We start from the raw sequence: 21,117 nt of genomic DNA on the forward strand, positions 1-21,117 counted from the left end.
GAAGTTTGAGAGACTGCTGCTGGTCCTTCTGGTCAGTGCTTTGGTCAGCAGAATGCAAACAAACGCAGTGCTGAACAGCATGAAGGAAAGTGAAACATAAGGAAAACCTTTCCAAGCTGATTCAAAACATTTAAAGAATAAAGAACAGTCTCTGGTCTCCCAATAACTTTCTTAGTTTACAGGGATAAAGACATTCCCATATCGAACCTCTTGAAAAACAAAAAACATACTTTGAAGATTTTTATTATTAAAAAATAAACTGAAAAACAACAAAAGACAATAGACAAAATGCACTGCACGTAATTGTGGTTCCATACATTTCACAAAACTATCCAATGACATTTAAAAAAAGTAGAAATAGGTTAAAATGTATAGAACAGTGGGCCATTTCACAAAGCTTTTTTACAAGAATAGATGTGACTTAATCCTGGAAATTGTGGAGTATCTTGCATGAGTAACAACTACTCACAGAAAAAAAACTTTGTGGTTCAATTTTCTATTTTGCCACACAATGTTATTAGGTATTGTAATTCAGTCATTAGACATTTTTCTCAAAAACATCTACACGGAAAATTTTCAATAAATAAAAAACGATGTTTCATTTATAAATGACATCTGATGACATTTCTGTCTATGTTCAATTCGGCTATTGAATGTGTTCAATAAAAAGAGAAACACAAATAAGCTGCTTTGTTATCACTACTTCACATTACTCTGGGCAGACATTCGGGAAATATTAAAAAATGCAGTAAACATTAAACCTATCCTCAGTGCACACAAATAGCTATGTACATTTGATGTCAAATTGAACAGTGATGGCTGCTAACATCAGGCGATGCTCTTTAAATTATCTGACAAACTACAGAGCAAATACAATTTGGCAAATTGACAGAAAACACAGGAAGTTGTCTTTGATCAACTCAGTTCAAACAGTGATCGTCAGGCTTCTTATACAAAGTGCTCGAAGGGTTAAATCAGTTCCAAAACCATTTTTCCAGATTGCTTACAGACTTGTATTCCTGGTGTCTTTTTACATGGTCACATGCAAGGCACGCATGTGATTCCCAAAACTGGGATAAATTCACTGTAAAATACTTTCTCCAGTTGAAGAGACTGAGATACATCTCACTATTACCGTTCAGCAACAGAAGGTAGTCTGCTAGTTCTCTGGGGGAGAGAAAATCATCCACATGAATAAAAGAGTCTGCAGGAATATAATTTTCATAGTTTTCCCTGGATGGGCCCAGGACAACTGGCACTGATCCAGCCAGCAAAGCATTGTAAAGTTTTTCGGTGATGTAGTCTTTGTGGATTGAGTTTTCAAAGGAAAGGTAAAATTTACAAGTTGAAATAGTTGGGATAAGACTTTTGTCACTTAGATAATCTCCAAAAGCTTGCCCGTAGGTCTGAATTTCAATATACTTGTTCAACTCATTATAATACTTGACCCTTGCATGATCTGGATTCCAGTTACTAACAACCCAACACACTAATTTGTCTTTGCTTGGCACTTCATACTCAAAGGGATTGGTACTGACGATCATGAAGCCATAAGGCACTTGAATATCTGAATCCCGTCTGTAAGTCAAGGTCAGGTTGAAAAGATGTTCGATGCCACTCTTCTGCGGTGTGTGTGTTGGGGATTCCAAGTTCATCCATATCCATTTCTGAAAGGGTGGCCTGGCTTGCTGTGGTAAATTTGTCAGGTCCCAATTGATGTCTCTGTGATGGATAAGAACCGCATGTGATTTGTTGTATAGAGACCGGTCGATGGTTAGGTGGCATCCTTGGATGTTGAATAAAGTGTTGCATGATTTCAACTCAAATGTCTGCCCAAAAGGCCACACCCAGATTAGAATTGTCGTTTCATTGAAATAATCACTTTTAGTGGTAAAGAAGCTCTTCATTTTCAGAACCGAGCTGGCGGATTCGATGGGGCTTGAGATCCAGTTGTTTGTTGGCTTGACGTATATTAGCACACATACCATGAAGCAACTTAAGACGATACAAATGATTAAAAATGGTCGGAAAATACCTTTGGATGTTGATGTCATAATTTGCCCTGAAAAAAAAGGAAAGAGAGTTAACAAAATAGCTATTGAAAGAAAGGAAACTATGCCAGATAAAGTATTAATCGGACAAGATTGTTTTGTAGGTACCCAGTAACAAGAAACACGCCCCAATAACATATTTAAACCCTAATATCGAAAATGTTTTTTTTTAATTAGTGTCCTTTTAAATAACAATGTGTATCTGGAAGGCAGCATCAAAATACTTGGAAATACCTGGATAGCTAACAGAATATAAAATAACAAATAAACACAGCAGTCACAATAACATTTAAAATATTGCTATCTACAAAGACGTCATGGCCAGGCATACGATATTATGAGGTTTACCCAGGAGCATCAGGGTATTTGTTGAATGTCCAACCGTTCTCTATGTTTCACTGTTATTTGGAAGAAATGTGCCAGTTGTGAACCCTTCCAAACTAAATACTCTGTTCTTCAGATTTATTCAAATGAGAATTTGATGGTTTATACCTGTATCTTTCTTTTGTGTGCAGGGCACAGAAATGTAAGTCATTTATAATTGTACATGGATGAGTATCAACAACAAGGATAATTTCCACCGAGGGCTGCTGTGTGACATCATATAGAGTGAGCTGACTATGTCAAATAAAGCCTCATAATGAAACGATTGCTTTGTTGAAACTTATGCAATGTATTTGGAATGTGTTCTGTGCTTCATTTCCACCCTCCCACTGACCTTTCATCATGGTCCAGCAAAGTAAAACAGGAGCAAATACATCAGGCCAGCTATAAATTACACGCACTGCTTTTTGGTGCCTCTCCCCATTCACAAACATATATACCTGGGCTCCAGCAACCCATCTTCAGTGTGTCCTTCCCTCAAATATATATTAAAAAATAATTTACTCCTGCTACCATCCTCTATGTCCCTGAGCTTCATTGCTCCCAAACTACCATTACCACCACACCTTCTGAACTTTGTAATCCTCCACCCTTGACCTCCCTCTGGGCCTTCCTTTCTACACACTGTGGGTATGATTCACAAACTACAATCTGAGGTATGTTTGTAGTACTACATTAGTACTACAACATGTACTACAAAGTACTATTCACAAACTGCACTTTTGTAGTAACATACCTTTGAGGAAGTTTACTACCATTTGTATTCGCAAACAGCACTTTTGTGTAACTTACACTTTTGTAGCATTTTTTTCTTTTGTAGGAAGTCCCTACCACCATTATTTTCTAGGGAGGGTGTTTGCAGTACCAGTGGCTGGCCATTTAGTGCTGGACTCACCTCAAGAGTGTAAGTTACTATATAAATGTAAGGTACTACAAAAATGCATTTTGTGAATACCGAAACTTTACTCAAATGTGTAAACATACCCATATGTGTAACTTACCTGAGCATCAGGCCCATCGAGTGAAAAATAGGAGAAAATAAAGGCATCTTTACGACCTAAAGCACAAGTATGTTTTTAGGATTTTTTGTAGTAGTTTGACTTTATATACACAATCGATATTACAGTGGAGGGACATATGCAAGAAGCATGCTTCGGAATTTTTAAACTTTATAATGCACGTAATAGCAATGTTTCTTCCTGATTAGCTGTCAGAGCACAGGTACAAGCCCAACTTGGGCCTAGAATTAAAATGATTTTCATTAAATGTGCTAGGCAGCTATTGTCAATCTTTATATCCCACAGCAAACAAAACTTCAGAAGGAGGGAGATGGGATTAAAAAAGTGAAAAAGTAGAGGTGTGCAAAATTTGCATAATTGTTCCTACAGAGCTAAGTGAAATTTTAGGAAAATTATGCGTCATTTAGTGCTAGATTTTTGCGCACAGTGCATGCGGGTTTCAATTTATGACTCTACAAAAATAGTGCAATAAGCTCAACTGATGCTAACCACAACCGTTTGCAGCTCTCCCAGCAGTATAATTACGTTGTAATTTCGCATAACAAGTGGAATGCGAAATTCTTATCGTTCTGCTAATTAAGCAGGCATGATTTGAATTTTGTATGGGCCACGAAAAAAAGTATCGAAACACCTACAATATTCCCTTAAGCTGCACTAGCAGAGTGGCGCAGAGGGGCGATGAGTGAACATTTATTTGACTGTGGGATTCAAAGCAATGGGAGTTTTTTGATTGTGACTAGTTCTTGGGTAAACTTAAATGTGGCATCTGCCCAAGAAGCACGTCATTCATTAAGGCAATTGACAGACCTAAAAAGAATACTCAAATCCACGCTATTAACAAAGTAGTTTGAGACTTACACCATAAAAGTGCTTCTTTCGTCGTGTTTTGGACTTGACGGTCCAGAAAGGTTTTCACAATGTTTAAATATTCATTTTCTGAATCCGACAGGTATGCAAAATGCAGTGAATATAAAAAAGCTCTCCTGGGTGTCACAGCTCTACTGTTACTGGGAGTATGAGAAATACAGTATTTCCCAACTAGAGCTGAGTGGCAACACAGACGTTTGGCTTGTAAGATAACAAGATGTGTCATGCAATTAAGCTTCTAAATTGCAAGTGACTGGCATGTTTCATGGTGTAATCTTCCATCGTTTTGTGAGCTCAACAAAGGAGTAGAAGGGACTGGACAGAAATACCAGATCCCATCCAAACCAGACAGCACAGTATGCATGGCTCACTCTCACTGCCTGCATATTCAAAGTCTCTAATCTTTGTACCTTTAACTTATTCTGATGTTTCAGAGGTAAATGAGTAAAGTGTTAAATGAAAATCCCAGCACTTGGAGGGATGTTGGGCCTCCAAGTCACCAACATTCGACTTCCCTTTTTTCTAAGCACTCAGTATATGAATGTCAAATTGAAATATGCCCTTTTTAATTAAAAGTATATGTTCAATGATGGGAAGTGTCATGTTAGGTCAATTTATGTGATATATTTGCTTTGATCAGACCTTTAAAACATTGCAAATTCTTCTAGACAGCGTACTAGAGTGTAATAACAATAGGTGTGCAGCATGTAATCACTTAAGTGAGGTATCGGCGTCAGGATACACACCCAGGTGAGTGGTGAGCTATATAAATACACATGATATACCATGACATGGACATTTTATGTTCTGTTAATTTATGTGTTCTCCCTACCCCTCTTTAGATACTGCTTGGCAGCACAGCTGTTGCCAGTATATGATACATCGGAAAAAAGCTTTTAAGAGGCGTAGCCAGGAGAGGGGCTTTGTCTCCGCCCACATGTTGATAGCCTGGAGCACTATTTTTGATCGGACAGAAGTTGTGTGCTTCCATAAAAAGGAGCATGTCTCCACAGCTGTGAAAATGTTGTTTATTTATCCAGCTGCCTGAGCTTGAATTGTTAGGGGCACACACATGGTACTTTAATGCTATTAACTAATTTACGGTGTTTGCTATTCTCTGGCAGCAGCACAGATGGGAGGAGGGCAGGCACACTAATCTACTTGGATTTTTAGGTCTGGCTTGACAGCCCACCGGTTTCCTGACATTATGTGATCAACAAAGGAGAGCGTTCAGAGTCTTACTTATAGAGGGTCTTAGGCTCACCCATATGTTGGTTTCCCTGAGTACAGGATTTGATTGGGCTGAATTTGTGTTCTTCCACTAAAAAGATTTATTGTATTGCACTTTTTGGCTTATGGCAAAGTTTATACTTGATGGAGCAGCACTGACTTGGTTATAGTGGCCAGCCAATGATCTTGGCTATACGCCTTAACTGTTTATTATGAAATGATATGATAAAGGCTCTGGGACTTAAGTACTTATTGTGAAAACTATATGTGAAAGTCGTTTGTGAATTGTTATTGCCCTATATTAAAGTTTACAGATAGTTATTATGTTGCATGGAATCTCAGAGAGTGAAATACATGGCAATGGTTGTGCTGTAGGTCAGCCAGTGTTACAAACCATGGACATAGAAGGTTTGCTTTGTGAGAATGTTTGTTAGGCTGTTTCAGGAGCAATAGTATAGTGTTTGTATGACTTTGTGTCTGGTGTTTGCCTTATGGAAATGCTTGCACTCAAAACCGTAGGCTGAGTTGGTTATGGTGACGAGCTGCAGGCCTTTTTCTGACACTGGCTGCATTACGTACAATGCAATAGGACTATTCTGCTTATTATGAAACATTATGACAAAGGCTGTTGGTCTACTTTATTAAATTTAAAAAGCATATTTTAACGCCTGTAAGTCTTTAACAGTTACAGGCTATAGACAGGTATTTTGTAACTTGTAATTTCACAGATTACGATAGTAGGCAAGGGGTTTGGTGTTAGCCACCCAATCTGACAAACCCTGGGTGTTGTCACTGTGGTGATTTTTGTTAGGACATTTTGAGCAGGGCTGTATATTGTTTTGCAGGCTATAATATTCTACTTATTTATTTAATCCATGTATGAATGTTTTTGCCAGTTTATGTGCAGTTAAACAGGCCACTGTTGGGTTAGGTGTAAAGCCAACGATAAAGGATAAAGGCTTCATTGGTTCATTGGGAAAAGTCATGCCAGATTTTATAGGCTTGATCTGTTTATCATAAAATATTATAACAAAGCCAGTAGGCCTGACATGCTTATTGCAAAAAGTATTTGTTAAAGACAATTGCCTCTTTTTTTTAAAACATTTTATTTGCAAATAAGAGTATAAAAGAAATGGCAATTAAATCATCAACAGTATAACTTTGGCATCCCTGGGTAATGTTGCAATCTTGACAGGCACAAAGCAAGATGTATCCATGTGGCATCTACCTCCCTGGCCAAGTGTGCAACCGTGCAGTGTTCCGACTGGTTAATTCCCTTGCTCCCTCACTTCCACCCATGTGCTCTAAATTTTGACAAACTTCTTCGAGCAGTCCCATGACTGATACACTGTCCGTTCCTCTCGCATACACAAGTCCATGTTCTGCTCCCAGCAGGTCGTGCTGGGAGGCTTCTCTTTACCCCAAGCCTGTATGATGTAGCTCCTGGCGAGCATCAGTGCAGTGTTACAGAACAGGAGGGAATACCGTGGCAGCATATGCTCCCCTCAGATGCCCAGACACACCACATCTCCCACTGCCTCCTCTAGGTGTCCCCAAGTATGCCTACAGTCTTGGGCACTCCCACAGGTTATGTACCAGAGTCCCCCTCTAACCACAGACCCTCAGGCACCTACCATTGGGAATTCTGCCCATGACATGGAGCCTTGTCCTTGTGGTGTGTGCTATTTGCAGTATCTTGAGTTGTATGAGATGAAAGCCAACCCTGATCACCATCTGTCAGGGATATCTGCATGCCTCTGCCAGTCCACATGCCCTGTCCTGCTTCCAGCTGCCCTTCAATTTGTCTAAAGGCTGTACTCAGTTCTGGATTAAGGTGGCATAGGTGATGGACACAGATATGGTGTTGAAGTGGACCCCCAAGAGTCTATATTTCAAAGGGGAGTCTTCCTCAGTTTGCTCTAGGTTTCCAAGTTGACTAGTAAGGTAATGTCTAACCTGCAGGTAGCAAAATCTCTTGGACTCTGCCAACTCATATTGTTGGTGGGGGGCCGTGGCCACACCGGCATCCAAGGTGGTCATGCCGCAGTGAAACTCCGGAGCAGTACACCTGAAACAATTTGCTTTTTTCACACTCTCTCACTCCATCCTCATGCCATAGATGTGTAGGTCAGATTGCAGCAGCCTGTGCACCTGGCAGGCCAATTATCCTCTGATGGATGCCTTTTTGAAAAGGGGGTAAGATGAGGCGGTGGACCTTTGTGGTCAGGCGCAGTTCTTGGAGGCGCCGCAGCAACAGGGGTCATGGATGAGCCTGAGGATGGGGACTATCGAGTACAGCTGGGGTACCTGCCTGCCTTGCCTGGCCCCATTCCCGCCCACCACGATAAAATATGCCCACGTGAGCCGATCTGAAGATGGCACCCTTCTACTGCAATGTGCTGGGGCCTCTGGTTAGTGTACATGTGCCTGAGTCGCTGTGAGGTTTGGTGCAGCTAAGCGGAGTGAGGCACCTGCACCTGGGACTTTCTTGGATGGCGTCTTGGAGCACACTGTCCCAAAGCCTTTTATCTTGCTGCTAGAGGGCCACCTAGGGAGCAGGGTCGGGTGCAGTGTTGCTCCCCCCCACCCTGATGACATCATGCTCCATTTGTGATTCTCCCCCATACAGTCATGGTATGACAGCCTAAGGCCCAGTAAGTGGAGCTACAGGGCAGATCAAGCGCACACCATCACTATGCCCACCCCCAGCATTATCCGGTGATACAGTGATTGATTGATTGATTGATTGATTGACAGTGCAGGACAAAAAACACAGTGAGCTTGGGGTGCTGGTATGTAGTATCACCCCCATTCCTCATGGAGGTATTCTGCCATCATGCGGAGGCTATGTGCAGCCTGCAGGGCCCCGAGCTCCCCATTGTATGGCCTACCTGATCTTCATCCTACATTTGGCTCCGGGGCTGGAGTCTATCTCTTCTTGAACATTGCTGGATATATTCCCTCCTACGACTTCATTAGATCTGATCCAGCGCCTAGACCAGGGGTCTCCAACAGGTCGATCGCGAGCTACCAGTAGCTCGCCGAGACCCTGTGAGTAGCTCGTGCAGCTTGCATTTCAATTTAGTAGTCCTTTAGTGTTGTTTGGGCTATTCAGGCTTTTTTTGGCTCCGTTGCCTCCCCTCACCCAAATCAGCTGATCGGATTGGTTGTTGAGCTTAACTGGGGCGGGGCTTAGAGGATGACGTTCCTCTCCTCTCCTTCGTGTACATCTCGTGTCTGCGCGCCCTGCTTTTCCCACTTCGGCACCGTACTTTTCTTTGTGCACGAGTGCCAGTATGGAGCAGCAGGCGTGGCATGGTGAGGCCATTGCAGAGCAGCAGGTGTGTCAAGGACGGTGGTACAAGCAGTATAGAACTGCTCGTACCCACGCCATCAGCCTTGTTTGTGCCTACAGCACAGCCTGCCACCTTTACATTTGACCACTGCAGGAGGTAACAGAAACGATCTCATTGAATAAGGCCCTTCGGTCCCGCGCACTATTGAAGAAATGGCATACTTAAATATCCAATTGCATTACTTTCCTGTGGCTCGTAGTTCCCCGTACCTCGGTAAAAATATATGCAGTAGCACACCCCAGCCCTGCCCTAATCCCAGGGCCGGAAATAGAACATTACTCAGGTCCTCATCTCCTCTTTAATCTAGCTGCCCCTTCGTGTACTTTCAAAACAGGGAAACGGCTAATGGTGATCTTTGCCCGACCTCAATTAAAACAGTGCAATATCCATTGCACCTATATTGCTAGATAACTGCTAGCATGGGCGGAGCAGGTCGCCTCCATAGTGCTATGGGTGCCTCAAGATTATTTGTAGATCCAATCTCCAAAGGCACACAGACCCATCCTATCCACTGCATCCGCCATAATTTAGGCTTTTTTTTGCTCCATTTCCCGCCCTCACCCAAAGCACCTGCTCAGATTGGTTTGAGCTTAGCTGGGGTGGGGGTGGGCTGAAGAGGATGACGTTCCTCTTCTACATGCACATCTTGTGCATGCGCCTCCTCTCCTGCCTTTCCCACCCTGGCACAGCGCTTATCATTGTGTGCGAAGAGTGCCAGTACAGAGCAGGTTTACAGATGGCGTGAGTAGTATTGAATTGGCCAGGCCCACTGCCACCTGCCTTTTTAGCCTGCCACCTTATATATCAGAGAATCAGGTAAGGTAGGATGCAGGAGAGGGCAGGGTCATGTTAAACAGCAGCCCTGCTGATTATGTGCAGCGTGGGCATGAATGGTGTTTCTATGTGTCTTGTGTCCGGTCCGCCCTCAAGCATTCCATATTTCTCTGCATAAGAGGGATCTCTGTGCAGCAATCATCATGAAGTCTTGTGTGTTTTTCAAGGCAGGTGGCCCGATTGTCCCAGGCTTTGCTGTGTTATTGCTTCATTGATTTAACAAAGCAAGCATTTTGCGCACCTTACTTCACAGAGTGGTCACAGCTAGTCATGTGTGCTTCGTTTCACTAACAGAGACTTTCAGAATCAGACAGTCTTGGTTTCTGAGCCCACAGCACAATGCATGCTGGGGCTTGCAGTTTCACACTGTCCAATAAAGGTTAGGCTTTGTAAGAGGTAATGTTAATGAAAAAGGAGTGCAAAAAAAGTCACAGTTGCACTCTGGATAAGACCTGTTCTGTCACCAAGCAGCTAATTTATTGAACAAGTTTATAAATATAAATGGTGGATTTATGATCATATGCGCAACAGCTGGTTTCCACAATCAATCCCTTATTGTAACTAACTTTTCATTCCATCTCACTAACAACACTGCCAGGAGCAAGCAAAGTATGTCTGTTTGTAATACACACTTTGTATTTGGCCACAATTGTGAAATATTATTATTGAGTGTCTTTGTACGGGGGGGGATGCCCTTCTATGGGACCGCACTCGAGAGGCCAGTGGGGTGGGAATGACGACAGGTGATGCAGACCATGCCCTTAGGGCTGGCCTGACAGATTAGTGCCTTGGTTGGTTTTGTGGGTTGATTTTGTTGGCTGGTGGGCTGTGCCAATTCTTGTCTGTGTTTTTTGGGCTATTTGCGGCTCGATTTTATTGGCTGGTGGGCCAAAAAGTCTAAAGTTTCAGTGTTTCTAGGGAACTCAAGTATTTTGTTCAAACCACAGTATGGGTTCAGCTGAAATGAGGCTTATAGTCAATGAAACTGGGCAAGGGGGGTTTGCTCGGAAAAATGCGCGAGTTCCTTGGGTTTAGTAGCTCATGACGATTTTCACTGACCAGAAGTAGCTCAGACTACACAAAAGGTTGGAGACCCCTGGCCCAGACTGTAGTGACTCCAGACCCCTCTGCGCTCTCCTGCTCTTACCATGAGGCACAACGACCCAAAACAGAAAAAAAGTCTCTTTTGAACAGGCAAGTACCTCTCTGTCATTTCTAGGGCTGTGTACATAACACTCCCAGTTGTACTGAACACCTCCCTCACCCGTTATCTGACCCTCCTCACAATGCACCAATCAAGCTAGGAGCTTCCCTACCTTATAACCGATCTAATCTAACCTACCGACTGTCTTAAGCGGTTTCTGCACCTCCTCATCCTCTATCTGCTGGTATTCTCCCACAGGAATGCAAGGAGATGCACTAGCGCAGAAGTCACAATGACCAGGTAACCCTCCTCCCACATCGATAAGTGGTGCTCTATGTCCTCCAGTTGTTTTTTTGCCTCCTTTTTTTAACCCTGATATCTTAGATATCAAGTATTACCGGTTTATATGCCTCCCACACCATTGCCTCAGACTCCACGGAGCCTCTGTTGTCAGTGAAGTAATTCTCTGTAGCCATCACAAGGCCCTCTCTAGTGTCCCAGTCCTTGATACACCAGGGATTTACAATCTTACAATTTACAATAAGACTGATCCCAATTTGTACATTAAGGTTGTCATGTCACCAGTCACCGTGTGTTTTTATATTCACTTATGGGTGCATAATTCGGGATTTTCAATCAAACTTAGCTGTTTACACGTATATAAGAAATTAACCCACGCTGCAGCTCTAAGTTTGCACTGCGAGTAACGTTCAATTTTAATTTACTTTGTACATTTGACCACTAGTTTACTATTCGGATTGGGATAGTTTGCTATCATGAAATAGTTCCACAATTATGAAGGTTCTTTTTCACGATCTGAATTAGTCGTGAATTATGACACTGTGCTAATAGGCGAATCTGCTTATTTCCTTAATTGTCCTGATTTCCCTTTTCTCATCCGTAACAAGAAACCTCCAACACAAGGGATCGTACACTTATAATCTTAGAGATCTATTACGCATGCATCTGATCTTATCTATGATTGTTTACAAATATTCTCGGTATGGAGCTCATTTCGTTAACAGGGGTGTATCCGCCTTTACCCGATTATCCTTTTAGATTGAATGGTGACTTCGTATATGCATAATTTTCCACACCCAAGATGGTGGTTACTTTGGAGCTCAGTAATCTTATGGCACGTTCTAGTCAGTAATTGACCAAGACTATTTGAGTCTTTCCGGTTTCCGGTCACGTGTCCGTCCATGGAACACGGCGACCGGGAAAACACACAGAGGAGGGATACTGAGCAACAGGTAAGACCATAGCACCCTGCGAACTTGCCTTCGCCGATGCTTAGCGTATATTTTTCTTGGGCATCTCTCACTCCCTCTTCCGTTTTTGTGTTTTTTAGTGCGTTAAACCTGGAGATTCTAAAACTAAGAACCAACCCCATCTTTAACATTGGATCCCCTCCCGGTACAGTTAGACACTTACACGTGTTTAGGTATGTACACTACAGACGAGAATTGATCGTATTATTTTACAGAGAACTGAAATGGCACCATTGTTTCTTTTCTACTCCCATTTTTCTCATAGCTTTATTTCTTTCCCTTTTCCATGCAGTTTTATTTTGGTACTAACGAGCCTGGTTGAGCTCGCACGTTAACGGAGCTGTGCGATACTCAGCTCAGAACCCGGAATTAGGGTTCTTTGGATGTTTAAGATATTGAACACCCTTCTACTTACATACAGGGTAAGCCACAGTTAGCGATACTTTGCACGGCACCCTACGTTGTAAACCACTTGCCCGCTCTTAGTTTTCTCCCGTTGTTTTTACCCTTGTGTTACATAGATCCTCTTATCAACTATACTCAGTTTTTCGCATCAACCCATAGATGCCTGGGTCTTTATACCAGGTATGCGACAATTAGTATTAAGGGTTGCATTGGACTTGCATGAGTTATTTGACTTTTGTATATAGACCCACTTTAATACTGAGCACGACATACTCACCTGTGTGCTTATTAAATGAAGCAATTGACACTTTTGCACCCTGATCCTTCACAAACGCGGGTTCTTCGTGAGCATGAGAGGAACAGGTCACGTGATTCCGGTAGATTGTACCAACAATAATTATATATAGAAAAGACAGATATTGTTGTTTTTTCACTCACCTACGCCTTGCACCACCATCACCATAATGTAAATGTGGATGTGCATGGTTTTTAATCACTAAAACGGACACTGGGCACACACCAATCCGTTGACGGAAACTCACTTTCACTTCCATGCACGTCTCCATCACTGATAAGTGTATAAGATGTGTTACAAGTGAATTGTACTATACACATGTTGTTTTTATTTTATTTTCATCAGCCCTGAAGAGTCGTGTTGACTCCACTTTAACACGACGAAACACGTGTCGGCTGAATGTGGATCCAATAAACGTCCTGTTGAATAAGAATACGAACATAAAGATCTGCTGTTTTCTGCTACTTTATTGTCATTACTGTTTTGTATGTTTTATACTGTTTTGTGGTTGCGAGAGCTTTGCTGCTAATAGTTTGTGATAATCTTTCTGATTTTCCTGGAACGGTTTTAGGGTTATTCCGTTCGCTCTTTACACACCACACCTTAGACATCATCTCCCAACAGGGTGTAACGTATACTCTAGGTAGAGCGCCTTTATCTGAAACTCCTACAAACCCTATCAGCTGCCTCCTTGATACACCAGGGATTTAGGCTCCACGAGGGTCAGCAGACCCTAGCATGTATTTTTAGCCTGGTATAGAGCGATGCAAGATCAGAAACCCCTCTCGGCAGGAAAGTGGTATCACGACATCTGTGTGTCTGAATCTGGGCGACCAGCAAATATTCAGCCTAGAGCCTACCTGGGAAGGGGAGGATGTGTGACAATAGTCTTTTAAGGGCTAATTGTTATTACACTGTGAGCAAGCCTGAATACAGGAATTTGTTTTTAATTTTACTGTTTGTAGGCAAAGGTTTTGGTATGCGGATAGAAGATATGCATTATTGTAATCCTTGTTAGGCGCTCTTAGGAGAGATGATGTTTGCTTCACCAACTGTGTAATTTTGTATACATTTGTACTTTTAAGGCTTTATGACAGATGGTTGCCTTTTGGAATGCTTATGCTCAGCAAAATGGAATTGAGCTGGTTATGGTCACAAGCCAATGATAAAGGCTGCCTGATTGATTGTTTATTATGAAAAGTTACGATAAAAACAGTAGGCCTGACATATTGATTGTGACAAGAATATGTTAACGTTATTAGGTGATTAAGAGTGTATTGCTAATACTCAGAATTAAAGTTTACAAATGTTATGTTTTGATACATTGAATCTAATAGATTATCTTGGTGGGCCATGGTTTTGGTGTTGGTTACCACCTCTGATAGACCCCGACTTTAGAAGATTTGCACTAGGAGAATCATTGTTAAGCCCTAATGGGATAGATAGCATTTTTTTAAATTTGTTTATTTATTTGTAAAGCGTGAGCTAATACCCAAAGGCGTCTAGGTGCTTTAAAACCTGGGGTGGGAACCAAAAACTAGGAGCAATTAATCCTAGCGTTATGGAAGATTGACTAACGGGAGAAAAGACAGGTTTTAAGGGCATTTCTAAAAGAAAGCAGAACAGAGGAGTTTTTAAATTGGTGAAAAGACAGTTCCATAATCTGGCAGTGTTAGCAACAAAACTTTGCTCCCCCGCTCCCAGCTTTTAAGTTGGAATCTGGGAACCTCCACCAGCTTTAGAGACAATGACCGGAGGTTTCTCTGCAGAACAGAACAATGGATCTGGTGCTTTAGGTTGTCTGGTCTGTGATTGTGGAGGGCTTTAAAAGCAATACAAAGAGCTTTAATATCAATACTTTTCTCCACAGGGAGCCAGTGGAGGGATTTAAGAGCATGTTTCGCAGAATGATGTCTGGAGTGCGTGCCACTCATTTCATCTGCATTGCACCACATCCCAAATAGCTACTTCTAATACAGGAGACCATTATAAAATGCTGTTGTCCGTAGTGTATTATTGTTTTACCATTCCATGATGGCAGACCTTTTGGTTCTGAATATGGCATCAAGTGCATGCCCACCGTTATTAGATGGTAGCATGTTTTCTTTTTTCTACTTTTATTCTTTTAAGTTATCTTGCATATATTGTTGAGTTTGTGTGTGAATTATTCTGGTTATGCCAGAGGGTGAATGCAAGAGTGAGTCAGTGGAGTGACAAATGGATGTATGAAAAACACATTTTTCCCACAGCCTCTCTAAGGACCTTATTATTCTTCAAAATAGAAGTATACATTATATTCCAAGGATTTAGGTTTACAGTAACTTTATGATGTCTTTTAGAATTCACAAATGATTTCAGAAGAACACTTGGGAAACTGAGTGGAGGTGATGTTTTATCCAGAGCGGGAATGTCTGTCCAGCGTAGATGAACATGCCTCACAAGTTGTAGGGGCTCATCGAATCCTACCCTGGAATGCCCACTTTCTGCCCATTTGATAAAATAGCCTCACATGTAAAATGACGTCAAACTGGCGTACTTGTGAAGCAATGCTTGTGAAGCGTACTTGTGACGCTAGCCTTGTTTTGAATGTTCCTTTTACTAGATTTTGAGGCTAATCAAGGGTCGACTAGGCTGCTCAGGAGCATTTTGATATATCATTTCCTCAAGAGTAAGTGGTCCACTTAGCATTGTCTCCAATAATACATCTTGTAACCATTTAACCTTGCCACTAGTCTTTATTTGATATTTCCTCATACTTAATTAGGAGTTTGGTCAAACAACAGTTAAGCTGTGGATCTTCCGGTTCTAGGCATTTTAATATTGCAGTTCTGCAAGAGCGAACGCCTCTTGTATTGAGTGGCAACGTCCACCAGACAATTGTTCCTATTAGCGCCACTAATAACAGAACTCACCAAAAACCCTAAAAGTGGGAAGTGGATGCGGCATAAGGGCCAGAGCTGCCGACTTTGGAGCTGGGGAACCAGATTCGAGTCTCGAAGTAGGCTTAACATCCTGTGATTCGGGGCAAATCACTTAATCTCCCTGGAACTACAAAAAAAGAATGTGTCACGAAAAGTGCATCTTTGGGTCGAGTTCTCGAGTGGCGGTGTTGATGATTAAGTAGTGCTGGCGCTGAGCACCAGAAACCACGGCTCAAATTAAGTATGAGCTGAAAGACAAAAATGAGCATTTTCAAAGGGAAGCATAAGTTAGGAATAATACCTCCGCAGGTATCCTCCTTTGGTAACACCGAGATGGAGGATTGAGGGATAAAGCAGAAAGCCCTAAGACGTCTTTCACATAACAGACAAATCTCTTTGTTACCAAGATCATGACACAAAGGAAGAACATTCTCTAAAATATAGCAGTGAGAATGCAACGAAGTGATAACGAGATTTTAAATATAAAGCTATTTCCTTGAACAGCACTCTACTTTTAAAAGAGGAAAAGCAGCCAAGCATTCAAATTAACCAGGTTCTCACTGGCTCAAAAATTGAAAAAGACAATTAAATAAACTGTGTTATAAAGAAGCGCTCTGAAAATGGTATTAGCTGCTATTAATATGGTAGCTGCCATATTGGGTGGATATCAAATCCATGGCTAGTTGCTACCTACCTTTGATTTTGGATGCAAGTGCCAGGATTGAATGTAATAGTCTTTTAAAAAAATGATTGCGTACATTAAAAATGAAGCTAAACTTGCAGTCAGTTGAGACAAGTCACCAGGACAGAATCAAAAACGAACACGACATTGAAAGGTAGCTTTCACTAAGTTATTTGTCGGGTGGGAGTGTGGCTTGGAGGCTAACGGAGATGGCCACGTTTTAGTCACCATGCTTGAGTTGGCACCTCTTCTTGGTTACAGCATATTTGAATGTTGAAATATTAACGAAGATGTGGATTATTTTTCTTTTGTTACAGCCAGTTCTGATGATTATAAACTTTGCGGTTTTATCCTTGTAACAGCCGCGGAGTTACATATTAGACATGGTAGTAGTGAGAGTCTTTTTGAGCGAACGAAAAAATATATATTTTAATTGTATTTATTTTATTCCTGCTCGGTTAGGTTATATTTTGGATTAGTTTGAGACTCTTCCACTTTATGCTTTGCAGTTTTTGCCTTGTTTTCTGCACTTTTTACGTGATGACACTTATTTTGTGGTATGAATTCATGATTTCATGCAGCCTACATTTCACCTGGGAACTTCAAAGTACAAGATTATTGATAACATATTTGCTCCCGTCCATGATTCTGTAATAGTTGATGACAATATTCGATCTTTGCTAGATGTCATGTCTATTTACTGTACCAGTGAATGTGCTAACACTCAAGAAAATGTTATCAATTTCCTGTGACACTCTTTATCTCATGATTGAACATGTTTTGTGACTTAACTGAATAGCACAAGAGTTTCATATTTCAGAGAAGATATAGGGGCATATTACCAACAACTAGCGATAATTATCGCTAGGTTGGCTTAGCGGCAATAATTTTATCGCCGTGTAACGACGATTTTTATCGCTTAGGAGCCTTGATATTATCAAGGTTTATCTCCTAAGCGATAAAAATCAGCCGAAATGCATGAATATCGCTGAAAAGTCAGCGATATTCATGCATTACCGAGCAAATGCTCTTAGCCATGTTATCCACCTCCCATTGGATAACATGGCTAAGAACTGCTCAGGGCAGGTGTTAGCTTTTGGAGATATTCGCGCTTAGCGCGAATATCTCCAAAAGTTGGTAATAGGAGATAGCGATGTTAGCGACTGTTTCCAGTCACTAACATCTTGGCACGCCCACTTTTCATGTCATTAGTGATAAATTTCTCTGATATGCAAAGCGGGGCCCAAGATGGTCGCTATCTCCTACTAGCTGTCGCTAACTGGTGTTAGCGACAGCTAGGTAATAGGGAGATAATTTTATCTCCGCTTTCTTGGCTTTTAAAGCCGAAAAAGCGGAGATAAATCCCTTGATAATATGCCCCTAAGTTCTCATTGTCTAGGCTGATAATTCAATGTTCTTGCATATTGTATTTAAGTCATAAGATATCAGATATGCAGCAATTTTAATCTCCATTCCCTTTGTTTTCATGTTTATAACAAAGAAAGGTAAGAACATATATATGTCTAAACATAAAGAAAAGGAACATATCAGCTTATTTACATGCCCCTTGCGCCGCCCTTATGTCACTTTTTCCCATGTTAAAGTGACACATTTGCGGCACAAGGAGCTTGTAAATAAGCCACATAGTCTTTAAAAAGGGCCTCATTGTCCACACAGCACGTTAATCATGGATGTCTCCAGTACTGATGCTGCTAGAATCTAAGCTTCTATATCTGCTTAAAACATTCATAAACTTGCAACATATGCCTTGTCTTATGGTCGTTCCAGAATGAAAATTTCCATTATGGTTTCATCTAAGAAATGGGAAAGCAGGAGCCTCCTTTGCCCGTTAAACCTTCACCTAGTCTCACATTGGAGATCTGGCTGGAAAAGATCACAGCTTCAATGTCCTGCTTAGAACAAGACACGGTTCTAATGATAATTGTTTTCATTTTTCCATTGTTGCTGATCTCATTTTTGTTGGCCTTAGGACTCTGTGAACTTTACCACTGCTTTCTAGTTCTAAAGTTCTTGTGGTCACATTTAAACATGGCACAATTGGTTTACAATCAATTGGCACATTTGATGTACTTGGAAGTCCCTAGTAAAGTGGTACCCCATGTGCACAAGGCCTATACATGTATGTATGTATGTATTGCGACTTATATAGCGCACGTATCACCCGAAGGCATCAAGGTGCTTGCTTAGGGAACCCGTCCTGGTATTCCCCTGTGAGATACCCCGGCAGGGTATCCACAAGGTGAAAGCCAGGCATCCCGCCGCGAGGGGCTGTAGTGGAGATTAAGCAAGCTATTGCCCAGAGTCGCAGAGTGTGACCCCGTGAGTCGAGTAGGCACCGGAGAGAGAATTGTCGAGTCCGTGGAATTTTTGAGCACGAGACCCGCCGAGGCGGGGAATCGAACCCTGGTCCACAGCCGATCTCAGCTCCGGGTCTGCCACCTCTAACCACTGAGCCACGCTTCTCCACTCTAGTGCTCTAGTGGGCCTGCAGCATATATTGTGCCGCCCACTTCAGTAGCCCTTTAAACATGTCTCAGACCTGCCATTGCAGTCTGTTTGAGCTGTTGTACATTGCCATTTCGACTTGGAAAAATAAACCTTTTGCCAAGCCTAAACCTTCCTCAGTAATACATATGTCAGTCCTATGGTAGGTCCTAAGCAGCTAACAGAGCAGGGTGCAGTGTACTTAAAAAGTGTGACATGTACATTTACTTTTACATGTTCTGGTAATAGAAAATCTTTACATTAATGTTTCACTCCTGCATGGCCTGCCTATCTCATTGGATAACATTGGGGGACCTTATTACATTTAAAAAGTGAAAACGTTCAATTGGGAGCAGGTACTCAAGTTGAGTTTTGTCTCTAAGGAAATGTTATTTAAAACCCTCTTTAATAGTAAAGTTGGATTTTAAGTCACAGTTCAGAGGATTCCACTTTTAGAAAGTTGTCATATTCATGTCCCTCCTATTTGGTCTCTGAAGTCTGTATCCTGAGTCATATGACTGGTTGTAGCTGGCAGTTGGTCTTTGTGTATGAGTCCCAGACAGAGAGACAAAAGGGGAATAGGTGTTGGCATGATGGGCCATCGCTGACTTGATAGGGAGAGGAACAGTCATCTGCCAACCTTGCTCATCACAAAGACTCTGCCTCAGCACACTCACAAAGAGTTTCACACCAGTCTTATGTGCCCACATCAAGCAGGGGCCAGGGCATGGAGGCAGGACATTTCAGATAACTATGTAGGGGGAGGGCTCTAGAAACGTTTCCCACTGTAAAGTGTGCACCAGGTATAAGTAGTGGACCCTTAGACCCAACTCTTCCGTACACATTTGGGCCTGTGGGAGACTCAGAAAAGGACTGCTGTGCAGCTCTGCTACAAGAAGGACTGCTCTGCTGCCTAGCTATTCTGTTGGCCTGCTGCCTTGCTCTCTGAGTTGGAGTAACAGGACCTGCACCTGGATTCTGCCTGTTGTGGATGGATGGTGTTCGAATGCTGGGTGGTTGAATGTGAGAATGAGACAAAGAGCCAATACATGGATGAAAGAATGGTTGAGTGACTTATGGTATAATGGGTGATTCTGTGTCTGGAAGAGTGAGTGCATTGGTCGATGGAAGAATGGGTGTGTGAATACATACACGTATGGCTAAATATGAGTGCAGCACGATAATAAAAGAGTGACGAAAGAGTGAGTGCAAAGATCTTTGAATCAGTAAGATGAGTGACTGCAGGGATGGCAGAGTCCAGGATGCCATATTTTGCTGCAGCCCTGTTGGTAGCAGGAAGCTGTTGTATCTTCTCAACACTACTGTTCGCTCATACATCCATACTTGTGCTCACCCAATCTTGCATTCATCTGAGGACTCAGGCCACAATCCATCAAAACGTATTCGCTCACTTGTCCACCTTTTTACTCATTCTTGGCTTCTTCCATCTGAACAACACCACACACACATTTTCCAAACAAAGAAGACCCATTTTGAAATTAGAAAATGATACACCTATTGTCTTTACTAGTGTTTAATATGGCAAACGGTTTATTAGACTATGAGGAGCTATGAAGGGATTATATATATTTCATAGATACTATTCTACTGTTTGGGTGTTGGAATGGTTACATTGATCAAAAGAACTGTAAGTGACGACAATCCTTTGTTCTCCGCAATACTGGTATATTTATCATTCTATTTAGAGCGATTTTGGTTAATAACAGGAAGAGTAGTAAAGACAAGTGAAAATCAACATCAGGATTGTCGTTCTTGACTTTCTGCTCCCCTTGATAGCTGCTGTAAATGTATTTTTAGTTACAAAGGAGTATGGAAAAGTGAAAGAGGAAGGTGAGAGTTAAGCAGCCCTCTAAAGATAGTAAATAATATAACATTCTCGTCAACGAGATTTCTGATAGGTAAACAGAACAAAAAATGCAGCCTTTACCATTTTACCCAACACATGTTTGGAGCTCGTACTCAACTTCCACAGACAATGAAGGTCAGGATGCATTGCACTTAACCAAAACATTCATATGTGTATGCAGAAATACATGAGGTAAATGGTGGGATAGATTGCTTTTTGTGAAATATTCGGTTTTACTGCTGGAAGAACAATCTATTTTTTTTCAAAGAAAATCCATTACCCGCAT

The 21,117-nt window shown here is 41.7% G+C and overlaps 1 protein-coding gene across 1 annotated transcript in view; it reads right to left on the bottom strand.

Moving 5' to 3' along the window:
* Positions 1 to 239: 239 nt before the first annotated feature.
* FUT9 (fucosyltransferase 9) overlaps positions 240 to 21,117 on the bottom strand; it is a 675,803-nt gene continuing 654,925 nt past the window's right edge. Inside the window, exon 5 of the mRNA XM_078646847.1 lies at positions 240 to 2,062. Coding sequence (XP_078502973.1) covers positions 975 to 2,054 — 1,080 coding nt within the window. The 5' untranslated portion in view covers positions 2,055 to 2,062 and the 3' untranslated portion in view covers positions 240 to 974. The remainder of the gene's footprint in view (positions 2,063 to 21,117) is intronic.

This window comes from Lissotriton helveticus, chromosome 6 (genome assembly GCF_964261635.1).
Source record: "Lissotriton helveticus chromosome 6, aLisHel1.1, whole genome shotgun sequence".
NCBI classification, from domain to species: domain Eukaryota; kingdom Metazoa; phylum Chordata; class Amphibia; order Caudata; family Salamandridae; genus Lissotriton; species Lissotriton helveticus.